The sequence below is a fragment of the Silurus meridionalis genome, chromosome 4, assembly GCF_014805685.1.
Source record: "Silurus meridionalis isolate SWU-2019-XX chromosome 4, ASM1480568v1, whole genome shotgun sequence".
Classification (NCBI taxonomy): domain Eukaryota; kingdom Metazoa; phylum Chordata; class Actinopteri; order Siluriformes; family Siluridae; genus Silurus; species Silurus meridionalis.
In genome coordinates this window covers 23087700-23112846 of record NC_060887.1, presented here as the reverse complement: position 1 = coordinate 23112846, position 25147 = coordinate 23087700, and the positions used below count along the sequence as shown (strand labels likewise).

General features: G+C 36.8%; 3 protein-coding genes and 1 non-coding gene across 4 annotated transcripts; 2 read left to right on the top strand and 2 right to left on the bottom strand.

The window, feature by feature from the left end:
* Position 1: 1 nt before the first annotated feature.
* themis2 (thymocyte selection associated family member 2) lies at positions 2 to 8201 on the bottom strand. The gene is given in 8 exon segments (XM_046848016.1): positions 2 to 108; positions 255 to 369; positions 653 to 1230; positions 1233 to 1829; positions 1935 to 2009; positions 2012 to 2359; positions 2696 to 2836; positions 7739 to 8201. Coding segments are annotated over 8 exon segments (2043 nt in total). The 5' UTR covers positions 7845 to 8201; the 3' UTR covers positions 2 to 25.
* A 2296-nt stretch (positions 8202 to 10497) lies between these two features.
* ppp1r8b (protein phosphatase 1, regulatory subunit 8b) lies at positions 10498 to 14319 on the top strand. The gene is made up of 7 exons (XM_046846859.1): positions 10498 to 10626; positions 11150 to 11210; positions 12126 to 12279; positions 12387 to 12601; positions 12735 to 12879; positions 12965 to 13029; positions 13578 to 14319. Exons 1-7 carry the CDS (start codon positions 10574 to 10576, stop codon positions 13911 to 13913), a joined length of 1029 nt encoding a protein of 342 aa, XP_046702815.1. The 5' UTR covers positions 10498 to 10573; the 3' UTR covers positions 13914 to 14319.
* LOC124385350 lies at positions 11268 to 11437 on the top strand. The gene has a single exon (XR_006925729.1). It is a non-coding gene; the product is annotated as a small Cajal body-specific RNA 1 (non-coding RNA).
* Positions 14062 to 24211, bottom strand: LOC124384194 (cytochrome P450 4A7-like). Its single transcript, XM_046846855.1, has 12 exons — positions 23923 to 24211; positions 23159 to 23303; positions 22714 to 22758; positions 21761 to 21888; positions 21548 to 21672; positions 21328 to 21479; positions 21140 to 21246; positions 19034 to 19224; positions 18723 to 18856; positions 16561 to 16625; positions 16284 to 16366; positions 14062 to 14948 (listed from the first exon to the last, which is right to left on the bottom strand). The coding sequence occupies exons 1-12, from the start codon at positions 24121 to 24123 to the stop codon at positions 14759 to 14761; spliced, it is 1566 nt and encodes a 521-aa protein (XP_046702811.1). The 5' UTR covers positions 24124 to 24211; the 3' UTR covers positions 14062 to 14758.
* Between the last annotated feature and the right edge of the window lie 936 nt (positions 24212 to 25147).

Sequence of the window (25147 nt, the reverse complement as noted above, 5' to 3'; positions counted from 1 at the left end):
GTGTGAGTGTCAAGCTTATAGTGGACTAGTATGACATGATATGATCAAAAGCATTTAGCATGTCTTCCACAGGTTCATAGTCATGATCACTGTCTGAGGATTTTCTTTCTGTGTAGGGTTAGAAAAGAAAAAAATAAAGGTTGGGGGGGGGGTCACAATTAGCAATATTTCTTTGTTGGATTTAAAATGGATGACATCAAATAATGCATAGTATATTTATTATAAAATTTTCACATTGTTAAGTGAGTACTGACCTGATTTATGCTTCTGTGCATTCTTTTTTTTCGGGGCCTTCACATACGTATTATTAATGGCCAAACATGTTGAGAGAGATTTTCTAGGAATCAACGGAGGGGGTACATCCTCTATCTAAATTTGAATAAAGAAGGCAGAAATAGCAGAATTAGCAAACTGTAGTCATTCAGGTAGAGAAAAGAGGAAGCACTTTTCTTTAGTATTTACAACACTTGTTTGGTCGATGTTTCAAGTAAAGCCAAAATCACACATTGCTATTTTTTAAACTGAAAAAACCCTTCCAGTAAACAGTGAAAAATGGTATCTGGCTCTACCTCAAAATACATTTCTTATTTGAAATAATTATAAGTAAAAGTTGGAAGTGATAAATGCTGATGTGCATGTGAAAAATGCTTACTTCATCTGGTGGTGGAGGAGGATTGCGTTTTGTTTGGCCCCGAGGTTTATCCGGTTTTTTGATGGGATGGCTACTTTTGACGGTGACATCTTTAGTCTTAGCACTCGCTTTCATTGATTGTACTGTCAATGATTTGCGCTTAGGTGGACGTGGGGGAGGGGTCAGTATAGGTTTCTCATAAAGCCTCTGATATTCATGATAGAAGTTTTCTGTAACCTCTGTGACGGTCTGTATGTTAATCCCTGGGATTTCAGAATCAGGCCAGGGTAAAGGGTCTGAGATGAAGGAAAGTGATAATTGCATCCAGCGAACAGGCAATTCAAAACATTGCTCTGGAGTATCAGGAAAGCTGGCAAGCACTGTGGTTTCTTCCAGAACATCTTCTAATCTTAGAGCTGCTAAACCTGCCAGTGGATCTTTTTCCATTGTTTTATCGTGTTTCACTACTTTGAGATCGAGAGGAAGTGAGAAATACTTGCACAGTTCCAATAAGCTATACTTTTTCTTGTCTGTAATTTTCTCAGCAAAGTTGGCTGGAGTGAATAGAGGAAGGCAGACCTCACTGTCTTTTTCACTGCAATTTCCTCGTCGTCATCGTCATCATCGTCGTCATCCTCAATCCTTTTGAATATCAAATTGTCCACACCCTCAGGAGCACCGAACTCACTTTTTGACGTGTTTGTTGTCTGTAATCTCAGAACCTCCAACTGTTCTCCACTGCTGAGAGCAGGCACTCCTTCCTCCTCAACTGCCTCACAGTGCTTCATCACAGTTACTGTCAATCCTGGGCATTTAGAGAATGCCAAATACACTTCATATACTGAGCTAAACTCTCTTGCTCTTCTTCGTAATTGCCCACCATAGTCCTGAGAGAGCAGGAAGTACTGCTGGGTTTTTCTCCCCTTTGGGGTAGATGCTAACACCATACGTGTTTTATTGCACCTGTGCAGCACAAGATGTTTGCCATTTTGTAGCGCTTTCAACCAGCTGCAGCAAAAGAAGGTATTGGCCACAGGTCCCTCCAAGATCTCTGCCATAGTTGGAAAGGCCTCATTTGGTTGGGCAGCTACCTCAACTAGCGATAGTGGAGTTACAAATGTTAAATGTTTACATTCTTCAGTCACATCAATTATATCCACTTCCAGGGTGGAGGGAAACTTCACTATGTTCTTTCTCACTGTGAAAACAATAATAACCATGCTTTAAATACTAAAGAGGTTTAGTGACATACATGAAATAATTTTTAAAAGTAACAAATATGCGATTGATGAATAATACATACTGTGCATGATGCCGAGGATTTGATAAATTGGGCTAAAATACAGGATGCTGTCACATTTTTTGGTTTTGTTTGACAGAAGCGTCTCTTGCACAGCCTGGTTGAGTACATTATCTCATAAAGGGAGTAGCCACGTTCATTTTGACATTCATAGAAATCTCCATGACAGGAGAAGGGAATAAGCACTTCTGCCGAGGCTTCCTGTTGACCCATCACCCGGCAACGAGCAAAGCCCTTCTCGTTCTTAATGTGCTCCACAGATAGAATGGTCATCTCTGTCCCAGCTGGGACTGTGAGGTTTTCAATGACAAGGTCACTGTTGCTGAAGAAGGTGAATGAGCCAAAGGCATCCTTACCAACAGGTAGCAGGCCTACTATCTCCTCTATTGTGCTGTAAGGAAGATCTTCAGGAACCAGTGTGTACAGACCTAGAGATAAACATGAACAATAAGGAAAAGGCATCCCTAAATCATTTAAGCCTACATACAAATGTAATGCTATTATTTCATGCATTACTATTTTTTTTTACTATTTCAGAAAACAACATTTACCTATAACTTCATTCCAATGCCCTCTGCTTAGAGATATTATTAATTAGAGTTCTTATTATTTCTACTGTATTTACAATAGCAAGGAATGATTTTGGCTTAATGATTTCTTGAATGACTTCTTCACGTTTTTATTCAGTCTTTTTAAACAATGCGAATTGCTGCAGATGAATAACTGTAAGACACTGCTAAATAACTTCCTGTTTCAAAACCTACCTGAGTGATCGAGTGGTAGCTCAAATGTGGTGTTGTTGGTAATGTCCAGACAAGAGACAGACAACAGCTCAAAACTTGTAATCTTCACCAAGTCACCAGTAGACAGACAAACCTCACTCCCTGAGATTTCATACACTGAGCCTGCAAAACAATGCCCCATTCACAGCTTATTAAGCATAATAGACACACCAATAAATAACTGTGTATCTGTACGAAAGCTGTTGTGTGCAAAATTAGACAGGTGTGAAAAAATGCTGTTAATTAACTGTTAAACATTTCTTTTTTTTTGAAGACTCAGCAGTCTTTTCACAGCCCCTGAAGCTTTTGCACAGCAGCACAAAGTGTTACAAAATTGTAATATCTTCAAATGCTCAAGTGGACTAAGAACTGTAGAATCTGAAGGCCATGATCACAACATTCTTGAAAGCATATCTGAACAATTTATGCAGTTGGTCTGGAAGCATTATCAAGCTAAAAGAGACCACTGCTGTTAGAGAACACTGATTCCATTTGAGGTGTGTAATTATATTTAGGTGAGTGTTACAAAGGAACACGCACATTCATGCGAGATCACAAGGCCTTTCTTCCTCACAGCTGATCTTTGTGCAATCTTGTCCCAGGTATAAAATGCACATGCACCCTCAACATCAAGGTGATGTAAAAAAGTGACAAAAAAAACAAGCCTTACAGATGCTACAGGTGTTGTATTGTATACTGGTGAATCTCTGCTGTTAGTTAGTGCTAGTGTTCGTAGTGTTAGTAGGAGCGCGGCGCGGCTTTGGGAAGAAAAGAGCAGCCGCTGAGAGAGTGCCGGTGGGAAGACACGTACCGGGAAACGCATGCGCGATAACAACGACCGCCGTGAAGCAACATATACCGAAAATAACAGACAGTGAGAGTGTGGAAGTTTAAATAGGAGCTGGTGATGATGCTAAACGAGCACCATATGTGCGCGATTGAAGCCGGAGCTTCAGAGAAAGCACCTGACACGCTGAAGGGGGCCGAAAGGGGGCGTGGCAGGTGGATTCCTGACAGATAAACATGTACTGTATGTATTTTTATAGCATGCCTTCATCAAACAAATCGCGGCAACGCTGTTGTGTAAGAAAACCCTTCAAAAACACGTGCATGCACATTCTCATTTATTAACGCACATCATGTACATAAAGAAATTTCAAGCACGTTAATATATTGCCGCCATTTTGATTTTCGTTTATCTCGATCATCGGTTACCTCAATGCTTTTTGGCGAACCCCTAGGACATCGACATAACCGGGTTCCACTGTATATATAATTCATCAGTCCAGGCCACTGTCATTCATTATATTATATAATATTTGATACCCATCGTAAGGATTTCTGGCATTGATCAGGGGGTCAGCATGGGCAGCATGAGCACTCTGAACGATCTTTAATCAGTTAGAAATTAATTTGCAAAAATAGTCACTAGGGCACTATTCAATGTCTAGCTGCATTTTACTGCCTACTTGTTAATTATTTGCCCTGCAGTGGGTTTTATTTATTATAAATTTCCTGGTAGTGTTCTCATATTCGCAAGTCTGCAAACAAGTTCCGGAGGTCAGTTTGTTGTTAGGGAACATCTCTCTCTCTCTCTCTCTCTCTCTCTCTCTCTCTCTCTCTCTCTCTCTCTCTCTCTCTCTCTCTCTCTCTCTCACACACACACACACACACACACACACACACACACACACACACACACACACACACACACACACACACAATTTTTCTTAATCTCTCTCACACATTCACACAAATGATTTTTGCATTTAATTACTAGTTACCAAATTATTTCCTAATGTATTTCCTGGTAGAGATATCTCTTCCCCTTTCTCACTTCCTCTTTCTCTCTCTCACATACACACACAAGCTGCTGAAGTTGGAAAAATACAGATATACTGGGAAACGTTCTGAATTTTCTGAAATATGCTTCTTACTATCTTCTAGTGGAGGGAAAATGTTTATATCACGGCTTAACTTTTGCCCAGACTAAGTGAAAGCCATTTAAAGGGTGTTTGATAACTTGGTGCATGTGTTAATAACGGTACCGGTACAGGCATATGTTAAATACACTGGTTATTATCATATATTATTATTATTATTATTATTATTATTATTATTATTGTTATTATTATTATTATTACATTTGTATCATTGTATGTTTTATTTATACTTGTTCATGCCATCAAAAAAATCAAAGTTTTGGAACAGGAAAAGTAGTAGAAATATATATATATATATATATATATATAGTAGGTGGTTCTTTGCTGAAAAATATTGCGTAAAGTTATGTTACGCACTTGTACCCCTTACTTACACCACATCTACTACATCTCTGGGAATTGTTCAAATGCTTTCTTTCAATACATTTGCCTCTGTTGCTAATGTTAGTGAGTAACTATAACACTAGTAATGGAGTCTTTAGCCAGTAAAATGAGAGAGAGAGAGAGAGAGAGAGAGAGAGAGAGAGAGAGAGAGAGAGAAAGCAAATGTGACTGCAATAATGAGAAAAAGGCCTGTGTACAATCATCGATATTTTTTCATATATTTGCTTTTTGGATTAATAAATAATTAAACAAAATCTACACGGTCGTTCTATTTTTTTTGGTTTGTTTGTTTGTTTGTTTAACCTTCGTCTTATGTTAGCTTTCTTTTACTATCTCTTATGTTAACGGGTCGGTTTTGACCCGTGTCTTAAAACAGTCATAAAATACCCTTTAAACTATTATTTATCATCCAATCTGTTTCCTACCTCTTGGTTACCTTGTTAGGTTTCCTTACCTATAAAAATACTGCTTTTAATATTTTTGGTGTGGCCCCCTGGGCCTTTCATTTGATAGCATACCTCTCGTTTTCAATTTAAAAAAAGTGTAAAATGAACCTCAAGAGAATTATATAAATAAATTAAAGATTGTTATGTTGCCTGACTATTACTGAGGGGTATTAGAAAATATCTCTAAATTAAAAAAAATAAAAAATAAAAATTATTTTAATACTATTAACTATAGTAACATCTATGGTGTTCGGGTCAATTTTGACCCATATATTTTTACTCCAAAAAAAAAGGCAAAAAAAGTTGGGTTTTTTTTGTTTTTAAATAGAGCTATAATAGAAATACTAAATTAAAATTAGAACTAGTAATAATAAAAATATATAGATTTGCAGTCAAACAAACAACCAATCAAGCAAATCAAGTACTACCCCCAAAAAAAGTCTTTGTTTGCAAAAACATACGTCTATGTGTGTGTTTAGATGCATGTGTGGCAAAAACTTGCAGAGATATTTTTTTCAGTAGAAGCACAATATGTTTGTCTTTCTGTCCTTATTGCTAGGGCAGACCTGACACCTCTTTCTTTTAGAATCAGGTGGCTTCAGTGGGGTTGTGGCTGTTGCTGTGCTGGTTGATGTTGAGGAGGTTGCTGGTGCTGATGCTCCTTGAGTTGCTGATGGCATGGATAGAGTGTTAGGTGAACTCTGCAGCTGTCTAACCATGGCTGGGTCTCAGCTTCGCTCAATAGGTGTCTTGACTAAGGAACTTCCTAGCTCCTCAAGAAACATTCTTCACTTGTTTTTTTTGGTTGAGGTCCACCCTAGCTGGATGTGGTGCCACAACACAAATGCATTGTATGCAGACACATCTAGGATGTTATAAAACACAACCACTGGCCATCTCCTGGTCATTCCCTGGCAAGTGTAGGTGACAGTCAGCTTATCCAGGTTGTCCACTCCTCCTTTGTTTTTATTATAGTCCAGGATAAGTATGGGCTTTGTCTCACTTCCTGATGACACATCTGCATCTTTGTGCCCCACCCACACACACACACACACACACACTTTTTTTTGGACAATAAAAAAACAATGGTGGTGTTGTCTGTAAAAGCAAATTTTGAAGAAAGTGGAGTCTTGATGTCACTTACTCTCATCACAGCAAACCTAGTGATCCCAGGGGTCATTTTGATGACAATTGCAGCAGTTACCCTGCCATGTAATTCAGGAGGTACTGAGGTCCAACAAATGTTACCACTTTTGGATTTTAATGTTTCAGAAGGAGCAGAAGCAGCTTCAGCACCAGCGACCTCTTCATCAGACTCTTCATCGCGATGCTGTTCTGTGTCCTCTGTCTCATTTTCAGCGAAGAGATGATCTCAATCTTCTCATTTTTTGCATGCTGCAAACTGGATATATGCACTCTGCAAGTCACCAACTCTAAACTGAATTGGTCTTATGCATGTCTTACATGTCCATTTTTGTTTGTTTGTTTTGCTTGTTCATGGAAGGTGACAAACAGGCAAAGAGAGAAGCCCCTAAGTAAAGCTTACAGGGTTAGGAGAGGAGCTGACTGTCAGTGAGCTGTTGTCTGACTGTGTTAGTGAGCTGACAGTGTGTTTATGATTTTAGATTTACAACGAATTATTGTTTTAAAATGTTATATTATAACTCGGTCGAAACCGACCCTAACACCACAAAGGTTATAATTTTAATCAGAGAAATTTATAATTTAGTTAAAGAGATTTTTTTTTGTTTTATTTTGTTTAAATAGAGGTTCCTGACATAGTAAAAAAACCTTGATGCAATAAACAAATTTATGTGGTACTTCTGTGCATTTAAACCTACAAACGGGTCGGTGCCGACCCTAACACAAGAGGAAGGTTAATTTGTGCGCTGTATCGTGTCGTCTCTATCTTCCGCATTTCCCCTCCACAATGTATTACAGTAAAGGAAAACGCTGAATAATCAGAAAAAAAAAACAATACTGAGGAAGGTGTGTGTGTGTGTGTGTGTGTGTGTGTGTGTGTGTGTGTGTGTGTAAGAAGGGTGTCTAAGAAAAGTTTTAATAGTGCAAATATACGTTTATGTGAAACGTGTAGATATGATAAAATGACAATAAAGCACTGAACAATGCACGCAGGAGAGAAGTAGAGATGAGACGCGCCCAGTGTAGGCTTCAGAATGGTGCTCCAAAATAATCCAGTATTATGAAGATAAGTGTGTGATTAAGATATAAGAGGTAAACCGCCTTCTTACCTTGGAAATAAACTCCGGAGCAGACCTGCAGAATGCGGGGTAAGGATGACTGCTCCACAGAGCTGATGTACTCCTGCAGAGACAGAACTCCACCAGTGTCCCCCATCACTGCTGTCTACAAATGCAGCCTACACGCGCACAGTCGTGGTCGAAAAAAGCATGCGAGATGTCGGGTGGTTCCGCTTCAGGATAGTACACTGAGATCACTGGCCACTTCCTCCTAACATTCGAGTTTCATTTTAACTGTCGCCAAGTTAAAACTCTCAAGTGTCTGTGAAAACGTGAAAAGGTTTATCACTGAGAAAACGTCTCTAAATGACACTGAATGACACCTCCCTCAAACCACTATCTCAGATACTTTCGACAGAAGAGGGAAGCTTCTCTCTCTCTCTCTCTCTCTCTCTCTCTCTCTCTCCCTCACACACAAATGTGTCAGTTAACACTTGTTAGAAAAAAATTGTCCTTATATATTCTCTCTCTCTCTCTCTCTCTCTCTCTCTCCCTCACACACAAATGTGTCAGTTAACACTTGTCAGAAAAAATTGTCCTTATATATTCTCTCTCTCTCTCTCTCTCTCTCTCTCTCTCTCTCTCACACTCTCTCTCTCACACTCTCTCACACACACACCCCTTCACACACACCAACATTAGTAATTTGTCTTTAGCTGCGGAAGTAGGATAAATACAGTCAAATATGCTGATGACTATCCTCTAGTGAAGGGCAAATGTTTATATTATGGAGCCTGACTGAAAACCATTTAAATGTTTTATTTTGTATATAACTTGAAGTATGTGTTTTTAAAGATATAGGTTTTCATTATGATTATTATTATTATTACCATTATTATTATTATTATTATTATTATTATTATTAGTAGTAGTAGTAGTAATCATCATTTTTATTGTTTTTGTTCTTGTTCTTCTTGTTCCTCTTATAATAACAATAATAATAATAATAACAATAACAATAACAATAATAATAATAATATTATTATTATTATTATTGTTATTGTTATTATTATTATTATTGTTATTAGCTAATATTGTTATTAGCATTATATGTTTATTTCTACTTGCTCATGTCATCAAATATCTAATATTCTAATATTTTATATAAAAATAAAAGTAGACTAAGCAGACTTTACTACATATTAAGATGGTGTCCAAGAAACACATTTTACGTTTCATGTCTGGTTGACAACATTTAATTTTTTTTTTATTCGAAATCAATATGTATTTTTTTAAGTTTAATATAATTACATTTAGATCAAATACACCCAAGGTTTACTGATTGGAATACATCAAAGAATGCAAAATAGCATTTTATCCTTTTATTTTTTGTGGTACAGTGGGGGACAGTAACAAAGTAAATGTATTTCTTTACTGAACCTTTTCACGTATCTGTTCTTTCCTAAAGTATTTCCATTTGGGAAGATTTTTACTTTAACTTCAATATATTTTAAAGTTAAATATCTTACTGTTTACTCAACTACATGTTGCGAAATTCTTTGTATTTATGAGCGAATTTCTGTTTGCTGCTTGGTGTATCTACTCATCACCAACATGCAGTTCAACATCAGTTCAACAGAAAGCAGAACATTTCGAGAAAAATAACTAACTAACTTGTTACAACACGCGTGGCTTTATTTATTTGCGGTGGAAAAATGATGATTGATAGATATCAATCAGTGTTTGATTTATTAATATAATTGTATTAATAGATTGCTTTGCTAAGAGTAGCATAAGAGTCTCTTCACATAATCTAAGTTGTGAAAGAAATAGGACATTGTAGCCATATCTTAAATCATAATACTGTGGATACTTAAGTACATTTAAAGACAAATGAGTTTGTACTTTTACTTAAGTGAAAGTTTGAAGGGAGCACTTTTACTGGAGTAATATTTGACTTACTGTATCTCTACTTTAACTCAAGTACATGGTTTGTGTACTTTGTCCACCGATGTTGTGGTAGCAGAATTAGGCAGGATTTAAAACTTCCTAACCAACATACATTAATATCTCTAAAATGATATAAATGAGTACATTAAGGTCAATATCTATATATAAAAACAAGTACTTCTTTTTCTTTCAGCTGCTCCCATTAAGGGTCTCCACAGCGGATCATTCGTCTCCATACCCCTGTGCTCTACATCTGCCTCTTTCAGAACAACTACCTGCATGTCTTCCCTCACCATATCCATAAACCTCCTCCATGGTCTTCCTCTTTTCCTCCTTCCTTATGGCTCCATCCTCAGCATTCTCCTACCGATATACCCCATATCCCTCCTCTGCACATGTCCAAACATCTCCCTCACATTGTCTCCAAAACGTCCTACATGCCCTGTTCCTCTAATAAACTCGTTTCATAATCCTGTCTATCCTCATTACTCCCAACAAAAACCTCAACATCTTCAGCTCTGCTACCTCCAGCTCCACCTCCTGTCTTTTACTCAATGCCACTGTCTCTAAACCATACATCACAGGTCTCACCACAGTCCTATAAACTGAAAACAAGTTATTATAAATTTTATTTTCTTTGTATAATGTGAACTGACATTGTGTTTAGTTTACAATTTAAATCACACACATAAAATGAAGCAGGCAGAAACCTGACCAGTTAACTCTGTAAACTAATGTATTAACTCTCTAATCTGTAAAGGCTTTTCAAGAATATTCTTGGGAGTATTCCGCCCACACAACCTGAAGTCCCGACACGACAGGTAGGGGGCGCTACAAATAGCCTTAATCTCACAATCCGCCTGGAATTAAAGAGCAGAAGAAGAAAAAGTCATGTTAGGAAAATCTACCCATAGTGCCATGCAGCTTTAGGAATGAATGATGGCAAACAATATACTTGCAAATATTCCAAATTTTGAGTGTCCCTCGTGGTAAGGGGTATTATTAGTTATAAAATAGTAATGAAAAATGTAGACAGGGTCGTTAATTATTTGCACGGTTTGTCGAGCGATTACTTTAGCATGTTAGCCTTCGAAGTATTTTGCAAACCTAGTTAGCATGATGCTATTTGAGGTTAGCAAGTTAGCAAAGATGTCTATGTTTGTGGGTGATTTTAAAGGCGTGCACTAAAAGACGCCTCGGGACAAACTGTTCTGCGTGGATAATAATAATGCATGAGATTGCAGACATGATCCTGTTTCTGAGAGCTGGTTTTATTGAGCATTTCGGTTTGGATCGCTGTTTATCTGCTCATTCTGCTCTGTCTAGTCGACACCCATTTGTTAATGTGAAAATCAAAACTGTATGATTTATTTACAAAGTTGTGAAAACTGTATTTATATACATTATGCACATAGTTGTAAATATTCATATATTTGCAGATCAACAGCAAAAACCACGGATTTAGTTTGATTTTAAATTGATTACAATTAAATTTTGTGTGTGTGTGTGTAGGGCAGGTAAACCTCCACCTGGGCTGCATTTGGACGTGGTAAAAGGAGACAAACTGATTGAGGTGGGCAACGTGTTTTGTGTGTGTAAAGAGTTCACTGCATTTCTGCTGATGATAAAACTGCACTAGATACTAACCTGACTGTCTGCTGCCCAGTAGTATTTTAGTACTGGTGCACTTTCATGGCCGTCGGGTCCAGAATGGTGCTATAAAAACAAACAACAAGCCCTGTGATTTAAGCACTGAGAGGGAAGTCATTACCTCAGCTGTTATTACTCAGGGATACACAATTGTGACATTGTGTTTAAAACTTCTTCAGAATTTTTTTCTTTTCTGTACGTTTTGTTTAGGTGCTGATAAACATAACCGACCAGCATCAATGTTGTTATATTTAATATTGAGTTCTTATAGTCGTTATCCCATGTGACTTGAATTGTGTGCAATTCAAAGCTCAGTATCTGGAAAAAGCAACAAAATAGTCAAATTGCATTTCAGAAATTTTAGGAGAAAAAGATTCTGGCTCTAAAAAAATATGTAAAACTTAGTGACACGTGTTAGTAATAATCTTAATATTTGAGTAGTTGGATTGAATTCAGGGGAGTCTGTGAAATGTACTTTACAGAAAAATATGGAGATCCACTGGTTTATTGAGTCATTTATGTTCAAGAATATTTCAAGCTGTGATGTTTGGGTTCTACTTATTATAAAAACAAAAACACCAGATTGGATTAGATTGAGCTCGTTTTCTGAGCATGTACGTGAACAGCAGACAAATGAACCTTTATGCCACCTTCACGTTTGTGACATATACACAAGTGTGCAGAGCGTTATAGATATTATACTGAAGATGTCAGTGCTGGATGAGAGTCACATGCTGAATATTGGCTGTTTTAAAGCAGTATTTATTTTAGAACTTAGTCATTTGTCTCAACTTGAGTACTTGAAAACATGCTACCTACAGATTTGGTTGCTTTGCAGAAACTGATCATCGATGAAAAAAAGTTCTACTTGTTTGGGAGAAACCCAGACCTTTGTGACTTCACAATTGATCACCAGTCATGTTCTCGTGTCCATGCTGCACTGGTCTACCACAAACACCTAAAGAGGCTTTTTCTCATTGACCTCAACAGCAGTAAGTCTTAACAGAAAAATATAGGAATTAATCCATGACCTGGCTTAAATTAGCATGACATTTTAACACTGTACATGTGATGCTTTGTTTGCCTCCACACCCAACAGCACATGGCACGTTTCTTGGACACATTCGCCTTGAGCCCCACAAGCCTCAGCAGGTTCCTATTGACTCCACTATGTCTTTTGGTGCCTCCACACGTGTGTACACCATCCGAGAGAAACCGCAAAGCCAGGCTAATGTAAGTGCAGGAGACAAAACAGGAGACGACGAGGAACTGAAGGGGCTGCTGGGACTTCCTGAGGAGGAAACTGAGCTAGAGGTACACATAGTGACGTGGTTTTTATTTTCAAAAAGCAGTATTTAGTGTGTTTTCCCGTTTTTATTTCAGCTTTTATTATTTGGTTTTCTTAACGGTGTTCATATGTCTTTTGTACGTCCGTGAATCATGGAAGAATTTGACCGAGTTCAACACTGCACACAATAAGCGCATCTCCACTCTGACCATAGAGGAGGGCAATCTGGATATCCAGAGGCCCAAGAGGAGAAGGAAAAGTTCCAGAGTGAGCTTTAATGAAGATGAGGAGATTATCAATCCAGGCAAGCACAATTTCCCCCCATATGCATTCATGTTATTATTGGAAATGTTTTAAAAAAATCATAATTTTTTTTTTTAATTGAACAGAGGATGTTGACCCGTCTGTTGGACGCTTTCGAAACATGGTGCAGACTGCTGTTGTTCCTTTAAAGGTATTTTGCCTGTCGTGGTTTTGTTCAATGATGGGTCAGGATTAAAACATTAGAGCATGCATTTATAAGAAAATAATAGCAAAAGCATTAAAAAATTGATTCAGAAATAGTTTTAATCACCATGATGGTACAGTCATCGCTGTCAGCCAAATGCTATAGCAGAGCTATAAAAAGGCAAAACTGGCTAAGGGAGGGATAGCGTACTCTCTCAGCCTTTACTCACTAGTGACACTATGTGCTAGTAACTGGGAATCTATGACCTCATGCATGCTGTTTTCACAAGAATAGCAGAATACAGAGGAGTGCTGGCTGTGTGGTAATGATGGGTGTTAATAGCTTTTAATGACTGTAACAGCAGTGAGTGAGAATTGACCATGATTAAAAATCTTCAGAGAAAATAAGAAAAAAAGTAATTACATTACATAATGGCATGCTGTTGAGAAGCTGAAAATGTAAGGTTAACCGCAGCACTGTTTGTCCAACTTAATTATAAAAGAAACCCTTTGCTTCTATCTGCTTCAATTTTTCTCCTCTTGCTCTATTAACAGAAGAAAAAAATGGAGAGTGGAAATGTTTTAGGGATTGAGGACACAGTCGCACATCATGTACACAGTTTCCCCATGAAAGGTGGGCTCTATGGAGATCTTCCACCTGCCGGCCATGAGGCTCATGCTGCAGGTGGCACCATGCTGGGTGGACTCCCACTACCAAACCCTGCTCCAGAGGTGGACTTGGCCCCAGGGCCTCCTCTGCCACCTGTTACACTCAATCCCACTCCTGTCTCAGGCCCTTATGCTCCAGAAGGGCTCAGCGAACCCCGCAAGAAGAAGTATGCCAAGGAGGCCTGGCCTGGAAAAAAGCCCACTCCATCTTTACTTCTCTAGCTGCTGGTTAATCTGGACAATGGCGGTCTCTTGACAGTGTGGAGTTTTTATGGATAGATTGTGATTTTTACTTATATTTTCCTCTTTATATGAGTCCCTTAAAAGGCATTCCGTTGAGGCTTTAGAAAGTAAAAACATTGGGAAAGTCTGAGATATGAAATGTTTATTTAACGCATGACCTAGGAAGTGATTTTTCAAACAAATGTTAGACGCTAGATGGCAGAAGGCCCGTATGAGACATAATGGTTCTTAAAGAGCTTTACAATAATGTCCCCTCCTACTGAACGTCAAAATCATTTTTACAAAAAACCTTGCAGAGATCTCGTTTGTTTTACATACGTAATGTTTTCTGGTATTTTTTTGCTTTTGTATCTAAAAAACAGTCAGTAAACCTTAATTATTTTTATCTTGTGTTCCTGGTTTTCCTGATGTGCAGCATAAACCATGCTGCGCAATTTATATCCATGTATTAAACGTTACAGTGATACCCTGCTGTCTAATAACTGACACCATATATTTTGCTAAATGGATCATTCTGGGTGAAAAAGATACAATATAATGTGGCTGCAATGTAATACAAATTACTCCATGTATAAACCACAAATTAAGGAATGTAGCAATACTTTCACAGTACTTTAAACTTAACAATACAAGTGCTTTCAAAATGGAGTTAAAATCTGTAATAACTTTTTCTTCCTTATTAGACAAATTATTTAAAAGCAGTGATTAGTAGTTTTATGAATATTGTTATTTCCAGAACGTTTTCCATTAACATAGTCTTAAGAATAAGATTTAGATGTATAATTATAAATTCATGAATGCCAATTAAAACAGTATTCATATTATTAGTACTGTAAATCAACAACATTTTCTACTAATTTGATCTTGAGGTGAATGCCATTGAGAGATCTGAGCACTAGTCGAGGGATCATCTTTGGAGTATGATCTGGATCTTTAATGAGAACATACTTCCTCAGTGTCAGAGCCACGACCACTTTCATCTCATTCAAAGCAAAGTTCTGGCCAATGCAGTTCCTGTATATAATATGAAAAAATGTAATCAACAAATGTCAATGTGGCAATAAATATATCTCTCTCTCCCCATATACAGTACAGACCAAAAGTTTGGACACACCTTCTCATTCAAAGCGTTCTCTTTATTTTCATGACTATGAAAATTGTAGAGTCACACTGAAGGCATCAAAACTATGAATTAACACGTGGAATTATATACATAACAAAAAAGTGTGAAACAACTGAAAATGTCATATTCTAGGTTCTTCAAAGTAGCCACCTTTTGCTTAGATTACTGCTTTGCACACTCTTGGCATTCTCTTGATGCCTACGTTGAAGAACCTACAATATGACATTTTCAGTTCACTTTTTTGTTATGTATATAATTCCACGTGTTAATTCATAGTTTTGATGCCTTCAGTGTGAATCTACAATTTTCATAGTCATGAAAATAAAGAAAACTCTTTGAATGAGCAGGTGTGTCCAAACTTTTGGTCTGTACTGTATATATATTTATAAAACGTTTCACTTTTAATATCTGAACATACCTCACAGCCAAGATTGTCAAGTCATTCCTTGGATTCTAATTGTGTTTTTTTTTAGCAATTAAATAGAATTCAGAATTTTTAAGGGCATTACATTATTTTATTTACAAAGGCTTGTGTCAGTGCCACACATATCGTGTTGCAAAACGAGAAGTTTATTACAGGACACCTGTGGTGGACTGAAATGGACACATTTGTTTATACAAAAAAAATATATATAATTTAATCTGGAATAATTTGAAACTAAGTATGAAAGTATGTCGCAACCTATATTGTTAATTTACTATCAAAAGACTTATAAACTTTATTTTTTATTTTATTAATATTTTGAATAATAAAAATAATGAAAATCGCATAGACAAATAATGGGACACTTAACCAAATATTTTGTTGCACAACCTTTAGAGAAAATAACTGCAAACAAATGCTTTTAATAGCTCCACTAGAGTCTGCTGCACCTGTCAATTGGTAGTTTGGTCCACTTCCTGAGCAAACTCCTCAATCTGTTTGAGGTCTGTAGGGTGCCCCCTTCCATGTTCCATTTTTTTTCCATTGATGTTCAATATGATTCAGATCAGGATCCACTAAAGACTACTTCAGAATAGTCCAGTTTTCTGTTCTTAGCTGCTTTTGGGGCTTTAAGTTGAATGTTTTGGGTTATTATTCTGTTGGGGGACTCCAATTATTTTTATTTTTGTTCTAGAGGTACCAACGTATTTGTTCATTTGTAAATAGCTTTCTGTGGTTACTGGTTAAAGCGAATGTTCTTTGTTCTGTTACAATGCCTATTTTGTCTTATGTGGATACAAACCTTGGTCCAGCTGAGAAAGGCACAAAGGCATGGGGTGATCTCTTAGCAGTGTTCTCTGGCAGAAATCTCAGTGGGTCAAACACCTGTAAAACATAATCACACTTAATTCTATGGGGTAAAGTAATAAAGACATACAATAAAGAAAATGGTTTATCTAGGTTTACAAATGGAAAAGAAAAAGACATGAAGGCCTTTAGTAAAATTTATAGTAAATAAAATAGTAATAAAAGCTGAACCTAAAGACTGCTTGTGCATAAATAAGGCTATGAGATTATACCTTTGGATTCTCCCAAACTGTAGGGTTGTGATGAATTCCATAAATGCTGATTCCAATAAGCAGTCCTATTGAAGAAAAAAAAAACACTTTATGAGTCAACTAACACATTCTTTAGGATTGTAACTGATTTAGGGTATTTCCATGGTGTATGCAGCAGGTCACAGTAAAGCAAACAAAGTGGTTAATGTTTTACCAGATTACCTCTAAGATAAAGGTAATACACAGTGGTAGTGGGAGACTTTATTGCTCTGTTAATTTCACCATAGAGGTTTGCATTATAATGTTTCATAAAATTTGTTTAGCTTATTGAGATCAATCAGGCAACAATACCAAGTCAAAGATATGACCTCTATAAGAATGATTGCTCATTTGAGCTGACAGGATGTCTATAATACAATGATGTCTTTACAACCAATGTGAGTGGAAAAGTACATTAGAATGCACAACAAAATCAAGTTTGAGTGTGTCATGGACACAAACTCACCCAAACTCGACAGCTGAAAACTGAAAAAAGCTAAGACTATTTTCCCTATTCTTTAACTGTTCAGTTTGAATGAGTCTTTGCCTCACATTTGTGTTCATGGCTGCTGAGTTGAACTTGATTTCGTATTCTGCTGTTGTAAGTCATCCACCTCAAGGGTCAATGTTTTCTGCATGAAGAGATGTTTTATTTCTGCCCACCAGAGATGTTGAGTGATTATTTGATTTACCATCTACTTCCTGTCTTAAATGTAAACCAATCTATTCTTTTAACTCTGACCGCTCTTATTAACAATGGACTAACAATAGATGAAAATCCCAGGAGTTTATTTTTTCACTTTTACTCAAATCAGCCCATTGAGCATCAACAACCAACGGTTAAAGTCCCAGTAATCACACTCTGCCCTATTCTAATGTTTGATGTGAAAACTTTTGACCTGCATTATTGTATGTGCTTTGCTACTGCTTGAGGATTGGCTGATCAAATTACTGCATAAATAAGCACATGTTTATATTAAAGAGGATGGTGTATTGTCCATATGTTTACATCCTTATTTTTGAGTAAAGTAATGGAAAACCTGAAGTAATATTAGTATGGGGCTAAATCATAGCCACTGGCAAACTCTTTTTTTAATATGTGAAAATGTCTGTGAAGCTACAATTCCCTGTGTTTTGAACTAGAGATACACTAGTTAAACTATTACTCCAGTAAAAATAAAAGTACTCTCTTTAAACTTTTGATTGAGTAAAAGTACAGAAGTAGTTTAAGTAGTTCCTCCTAGCACAGCAATATATTAATAGTATGATATTAATGAATTAAACACTGATTGATATCCATTAAAATTATCATGAGTCTTTTCAATTACTTAAAAAAAAGTAGACACGTTAACTGGCAATTGCATTTCTAGGCCCTAGGTGAACCACGCCATGACCCGTCATCTTCCCCACTGATTAGTTTAAACTTTTAAAAGCTCCTTTTTGCTCCAGTTACCACCACTGGATGTCACCCCAAATGCATTTACCGCACAATTAAATACACATATCATTGTACAAAATTTATCAAACTCAGAACCAAGAACCATACAATTCTTTGGCTAATTGTAGCCATAAGATACATACAACATCTATATCCTTATAATATATGCTTTTTAAATAAACCTTTTAAGCTGCACTGGAGATTCTCCCTTACTGAAATCAGTTCAGAACCTTTTCAATACAATCACAGAAAACCTTTATGACATCATCTTAATTAAAGGTAACCAGATTAAAGGTGGCTAAATAAAATATTATTGCTCTATGCATAAAAGCATCATAGCAGGCAACACAGCATAACTGATTTACAGTTATTTGCTTTGGACAAAAGATGCCACCCTGGTCGCCTGCACAGGTCACCTAAATCCACCACTGCACTCTACCCTGATTGGTGACTTACTGTGTGTCTGACAAGTTAAGTTTTAATCTGCTCATAAAAAAAAGGAATGACTTATTTTGCAAAATGTAGTTAAGTAAAAAGATATTTGACTTTTAAATGTAGTGACCCTAAAGTTAAAGTCTCACCAAACAGAAATACTTGAATAAAGTATGAATTACATTTACTTTGTTACTGTCCACCACTGTTAGAATGACCTTAGCTCTGGGATGGCATATAATCCTAAAATATTTATTCATGAGAAACATTTTACCAGCAGGAGCTGTTCTTCCATCAAAAAAGGTAATTGGCTGGGACAACTTCCGTCCCATTCCTGGAACAGGAGGGTACATACGCAGGGATTCCTTAATGCACATTGTGGTGTAAGGTATTTTACTGAGGTCCTCCCTACAATCCACACAGCTGGTTAGAGACTTAAATAAAAATAACAATAAAAATGAAGCAGAAGTTCTGGGATTTATAAAGTTTGAAATAGAATTAGAAAATATATAACTATAAGCACTTTGCTTATAAAAATTAGTGTCTAGTGTCTTAATAACATCATAATCCAAATGATAACTGTACCACTCGAAAGTATCCTTTCCCATCAGCACTTCTTGGATCTCCTCTCTGCACTTCTGCTGATGTTCAGGATTGCAGGCCATGCTGTAGAAGATCCAGGAGATACCACTGGCAGTAGTATCATGACCCTCAAACATAAAAGTGTCCACCTCTTCACGAATGGCTTCAACAGACAAACCCTGTTGCTGCTCATCCTACACAAGAAAAAACAATTTATCCAGGTTTTTATTTTTCACCATATGTTATACCATGAGTAAAAAACCTCAAAGTGATTTACATAAAAAGGTTAGAAGTATTTAAATAAGGCACAATAATGGACAATCTACAACCACTATATTTAAGATACAATTCTCCAAAACAAACATATTCTCTTAAATTTCAGTCAACAAAACCATTTAAACTTTTACTTTAAATTATTTAAAACAACTGAAACTGGGAGCAAATTCTTAAATATTAAATTTAATGACTAATCAATATAAACCATTATTCTGTCTTTAAATTCCTAAGGTCAAACTACAAATGTGTTGAGGTCTAAACAGTGGCCCACTCCTAACCATATGATACTCCCCAACTAGAGCACACGGGTCAACATTGGCCTGTGGTGACCTTTGTTTTGGCCTACCATGCCATATATGAAAAAAGGAAAAAAAAAAAAAAGGGGCAAAAAAATGCCTTTTGGAAAAACTTATGAATAATAAGGAACAGAAGCATGTCTCTCATGAGAGTTGAGAGAGACTGAATAACTGTATATATAGTTTGGATTGTTTCTCATAGTACTATAAGTTTCATTGAACTACAACATTGAACATATAATTGCATTAGTTTTCTTTCTATGTATAATTTTTTTTTCTAATAATATGAAATCATAAATGAGAGAAACCCTGGCAACTTTCATTTCAATATAATACAGTTATAGTATAATGCTAGGCATAATGCCCATAATGCATAATTTGAGTCTACTGGGCCTGAACACCTCCCTCTGGAACTGGATCCTGGACTTCCTGACTGGGAGACCTCAGTCAATCCGGATCGGAAACAGCATCTCCAGCACCACCACACTGAACACTGGAGCCCCTCAGGGCTGTGTGCTCAGTCCACTGCTGTTCACTCTGCTGACTCACGACTGTGTAGCAATGCACAGCTCGAATCATTTCATCAAGTTCGCCAATGACACGACTGTGGTGGGTCTCATCAGCAGGAACAACGAGTCAGCTTACAGAGAGAGGTGCAACGGTTAACAGCCTGGTGTGGAGCCAACAACCTGTCTCTGAACGTCGACAAAACTAAAGAGATGGTTGTTGACTTCAGGAGAGCACAGAGCGACCATTCTCCACTGATCATCGGTGGTTCCTCAGTGGAGATCGTCAAGAGCACCAAATTCCTTGGTGTTCACTTGGCGGATAACCTCACCTGGTCACTCAACACCAGCTCCATCACCAAAAAATCCCAGCAGCGTCTTTACTTTCTGAGAAGGCTGAGGAAAGCTCATCTCCCTACCCCCATTCAGACCATGTTCTACAGAGGGACCATTGAGAGCATCCAGAGCAGCTGCATCACTGCCTGGTCTCGGATCGCAAGACCCTACAGAGGATAGTGAGGGCAGCTGAGAAGATCATCGGAGTCTCTCTCCCCTCTATCATGGACATTTACACCACACGCTGCATCCGCAAAGCAAACAGCATTGTTTACGACCCCACACACCCCTCACACACACTCTTCACTCTCCTACCATCAGGGAAGCAGTTCCGAAGCATTCGGGCCGCCACATCCAGACTGTGCAATAGTTTCTTTCCTCAAGCCTTCAGGCTTGACTTGACTTGACTCAATCAAGTTTGATCTTTGGGCCTTCATAGAAAAAATTTGGGCACCTCTGACCTAGAGCAATTTGTGTGAGTGAGGGTCACATTACATGGTGCAGAACATGAATGCTTTCAGCTACAATTTCCAGAAGTACTGTTTTCAGAGCCAGTCACCGATTTATCAAAAAAAGGACATCATCCAATTGAAGTGTTTTAATTAAAAAGTAGCCAGTCAGTTTTAGTAAAACATACTATAGCATACTCATCTGTGTTGATAAAAGAAAAAAAGAAGGCAGTGGCTATAACATACACGAGCACACAATAGAATATCCAGGAAGTCTAAATATCTCTTCTCCATAGAATCTCCATGTTTCCTCTTATTATTTAAAATTTCTCTTCTCTGTCTTATGACTTCATCTGCAAATAGAAAATGCCAGATTTGAATAGGTTACATTGATAAAGGCCTCCAACAGTACAACCAATTCCAGTCACATATACCTGTATGGTCATGTGCAATGTTGCATGCTTTTCTGTATCTGTAGCCATGTGGACTCATGTGAAAGATGATGTCATTTTGATATGGAAAGACACGAAACCGTAGATTCACCAGGTCACAGAGTTCATACACTGCTTTTATGTATGGGTTGGACCTGCAGAAAGAAGAAGAATGTAATTATTACTGCTTGCCATAAGTATGTTCAGTCAGGTTTTAACTCACCTCTCTGTCTGACAGCTGCTTTGGCAGCTAAATGCACACTTCATTATGCTGTCCAGTGTCATCAGACTAACATGCTCAAAAAGTTCAAAGGTCTGTCCTGTTCTTGCATATACTTCCCACTTGTCCTTTTGGAGTGAGAGATTATTAGAAAACACTAGTTGTACACACCACACACTTGAAAAATGTACATTTCCTGTCCCAAAAATAACTCACCAGCATAAGATTGGCTGAATCTGTCATTAGGTTCACATAAGGCTTTAGGATATCATAATGAAAGCCTGGTGTGAGCAGTCGTCTGTGGCGAAACCATTTCTGTCCAGCAGTAACAAGTAAACCTTCTCCTGGAAAAAATATAGTTTAGATGTCTGAAGTACAAATGCTAATTTTGATAATGATTACTTAAATAGTTATATGTTCATGGTGTAAAAGATTTATGTCTTTGTGCATCTTTCCAAAATTCTTGTTAGTTACACCTTATATAAGTGAATAAGTGGTAGAACTTTGTAGGATTTTTGTTAAATTAGCATACAAACAGACAAATAAACTGATTTAATTAATCTAAAGATCAAGGTCATTTTTTTGATTTCTTCTCATTTCTCATACAGATATGTTGATGGGAATGTTCATTTTTAGGGACTCAAGGACCTTGTGTACATTTGATACTACTGTTTTTGCAAATGGTCAATTCATGTGTCCATTTGTATATCTTTATTTCCATTTGTGCATCTTTCTTAGAGTCTCATTAATGAAATATAATGAGAGGTCATTAAGAGGATTTATATGGAATCCTTATTTATTTTGAAAATGAACAAATTGATCCAAACGAGGTAAAGGACACAGAAAAAGTAAAAAGTTTAAAATGCTTTTTCCTCAATAGCTTCCTTCACATTTGGAAGTACACTGTAATAGTATGTCAGTCAAACAAATAAATGACAAGAAGGACTAGACTTGTTTGTATTGAATGCACCCCATTTAGCAGCATTAATTTTGGATCAACATTTTAGTAAAGGTACAGTACCTGTTAATAGCAGTAACACTGTTAAAAATTTACTAGTAGTATTGAATTGCCTAGTAATCCAATAATTGAGTGACTCCTGTACAATCTAATCCCGCACCATATCAATATTGTAACTATAACTGACAACAAATCTTGTATAAAACATTACCTATCCACGGAATAAGAAATCTATACGCAAAGTCATCCTTTGGTCCTGTGAAACAAAAAAGCAATAAAGAATATCAGAGTATAACAATATAATAAAGTAATATTGCAGAAACAAAAGTGCTGTTATAATAAAAATGAGCATGGCTGTGATCCAGTTGCAGGTAATAACAGCCATGCTGATATTCATTATAACAGCGTAATTGCGAGTGTGATATTGCTTTTCTTGAACTTAAGCATAACATAACTGGATAGAGTATTGTGCGAATTTGAATATTGTAATCATAAATCACAAACTCAGGCAAGTAAAGGGATACAAACAATAAACTGTCCCAGTGCTGTTCTAATAAATATCAGCACTTTCTTCAAATCCAGGTAGGTAAATGGAACTAACTATTCAATAATAAAATATATAGTTTATTATAATTAAAGGCAAACAATATTTGTACCTGTTGTTGCAAGAATGGGCTTGACATAAGATGGGTGATGGACAAAAAGATATATACGGTCTGGGCTAAACTGCATCGGAAATGCAAAGGGATATTCCTCTCCCCAGTCAGGTATCTTCTGCAAATCTGTTCCATCCTGCTTAAACTGCAAAAAAACACAGCCAATCTTAAACAAATATCAATGGCAAGAAATTTCAAGCATGTTGTCTTTATATCCCTTCAAAAACTATACAAAAAATAACCTTGCTGCCTATAGAATTGTACATAAAACCTTTTTTAAGAGGGAATAACTTAAGAATAGTGTAGCACAGCAGATTTCACTTGTCAGAATGCACACACTGCAATTTGTGCACAATTTGCTATTGTGTATATATGACATGCTTAACAATACAAAGGCCTAACATTCAGTTTATTACACAATGTGTTGTTTGTGAGATCATGCAAACATTTAGGTGAAATACTAGTTGTAACTCAATAAACTGAATAGACAAAAGCTTGTATTTTTCACCATGAATCTCTGGAAAAGAGAAGTGGGTAAGTAATTGATTTCTGTAATTTTAGGCTAGAGCTCATTGTGCAGCTTTTCAGTTCGCACATAATTCAGTGAAGTAAAATAATCTATAGTGTGCATGTGTGAAATCTGCATGATTGAACTTTGGCATGTTAGAAATAGTGGATTTTGTTACACTCTGTTTACCAAAGTGACATTAAAACTTCTGATCATCATTTTATACTGAAAGAAAACGCTTTATATTTACTCCTACCTGTGTAACGTGTCCAAGAAGCCAGTGACCAGGAGGCCCAGGAAACTGCTGTAAAGCTCTCATCCACCGTTTTCTCTTTACAGACCATTTAATCAGTAATGACGAAATGTAGACTACGCACACGACTGTAAAGAAATGATAGAAGCGAAATCCTTCCAAGTTTAACTGTGTTAGTTTAGAAAAAAAGCTCTGGAGCTCCATCTTTACCCCCGTCTTAGTCTACAGACACTCTACTGTTGTTAATGTGAGTGAGCTCCAAACATATATATGAGAGAGAGAGAGAGAGAGAGAGAGAGAGAGAGAGAGACAGCTGTTCCCTACAACAACAAAATGAACTCTGGAACTTATACAAACATGCGAATATAAAAAAGATTACAATTGGAACCTTCAAGAGCACTGTGACTTGTCACTGTATGGGAACTCTACATGTTTATCTGTAGAACCTCAAATACAGGGTTTCACTTTTGGGTATAAAGTCTAATGGAACTCTAAAGTTTTATTAAACATGACAAAATCATAGTAGAATTACTGTTCAAGTACAGCAAAATTCTTAAAACATGTAAACATGAAAATGTAAAGCTTATATTTGTAAATAAGAATATCTCCCTGAAGGGGCAAAAAGACAAAGGTGGCAATTAATGGGGCCTTCAGACAAACACTTTATGAAAGTAAACTTTAGATATAATATACATAATCAAACAACATAATTAAAACAACAGAAACTCATAACAAAAACAATGCAAATTTGATGGAAAAGATTTTAGTTTCCCAACCAATAATCCTTCGTACAAAAATGGTCTTCAATTGTCCATTGTCCATTGTCCATTGTTTGTATGATTGTGAAGAAACACATTACAAGCAAATGTCTGGTAATGAATGAACCCAGAGGATAGCCACAATGCTAATTAGTTAACCGAGCAAGTTAGTTAGTTCATTTTAGCTATTAGCTATGCTTTTGCTAAGTGCACTGATTATTGAGTATGATTATGGAGCTCTTGGAAGTAGTTGGGATTTAATGCATTTACTGGCCCCAGCATTAATATAGAGGAACAAAAATATAAAAATAGTAATCATGAAATAAATTAGTACAAAAACAAGTAAGTGAATGAGTAATGATAAAATGTTATCTTTGTGTTCCACACCACATGACGAGATCCAGATCCAAATAACATATCCAGTGCTTTTTCCAGTTAGGGTCACATCAAAGTAAACCTGCAAATAGCAG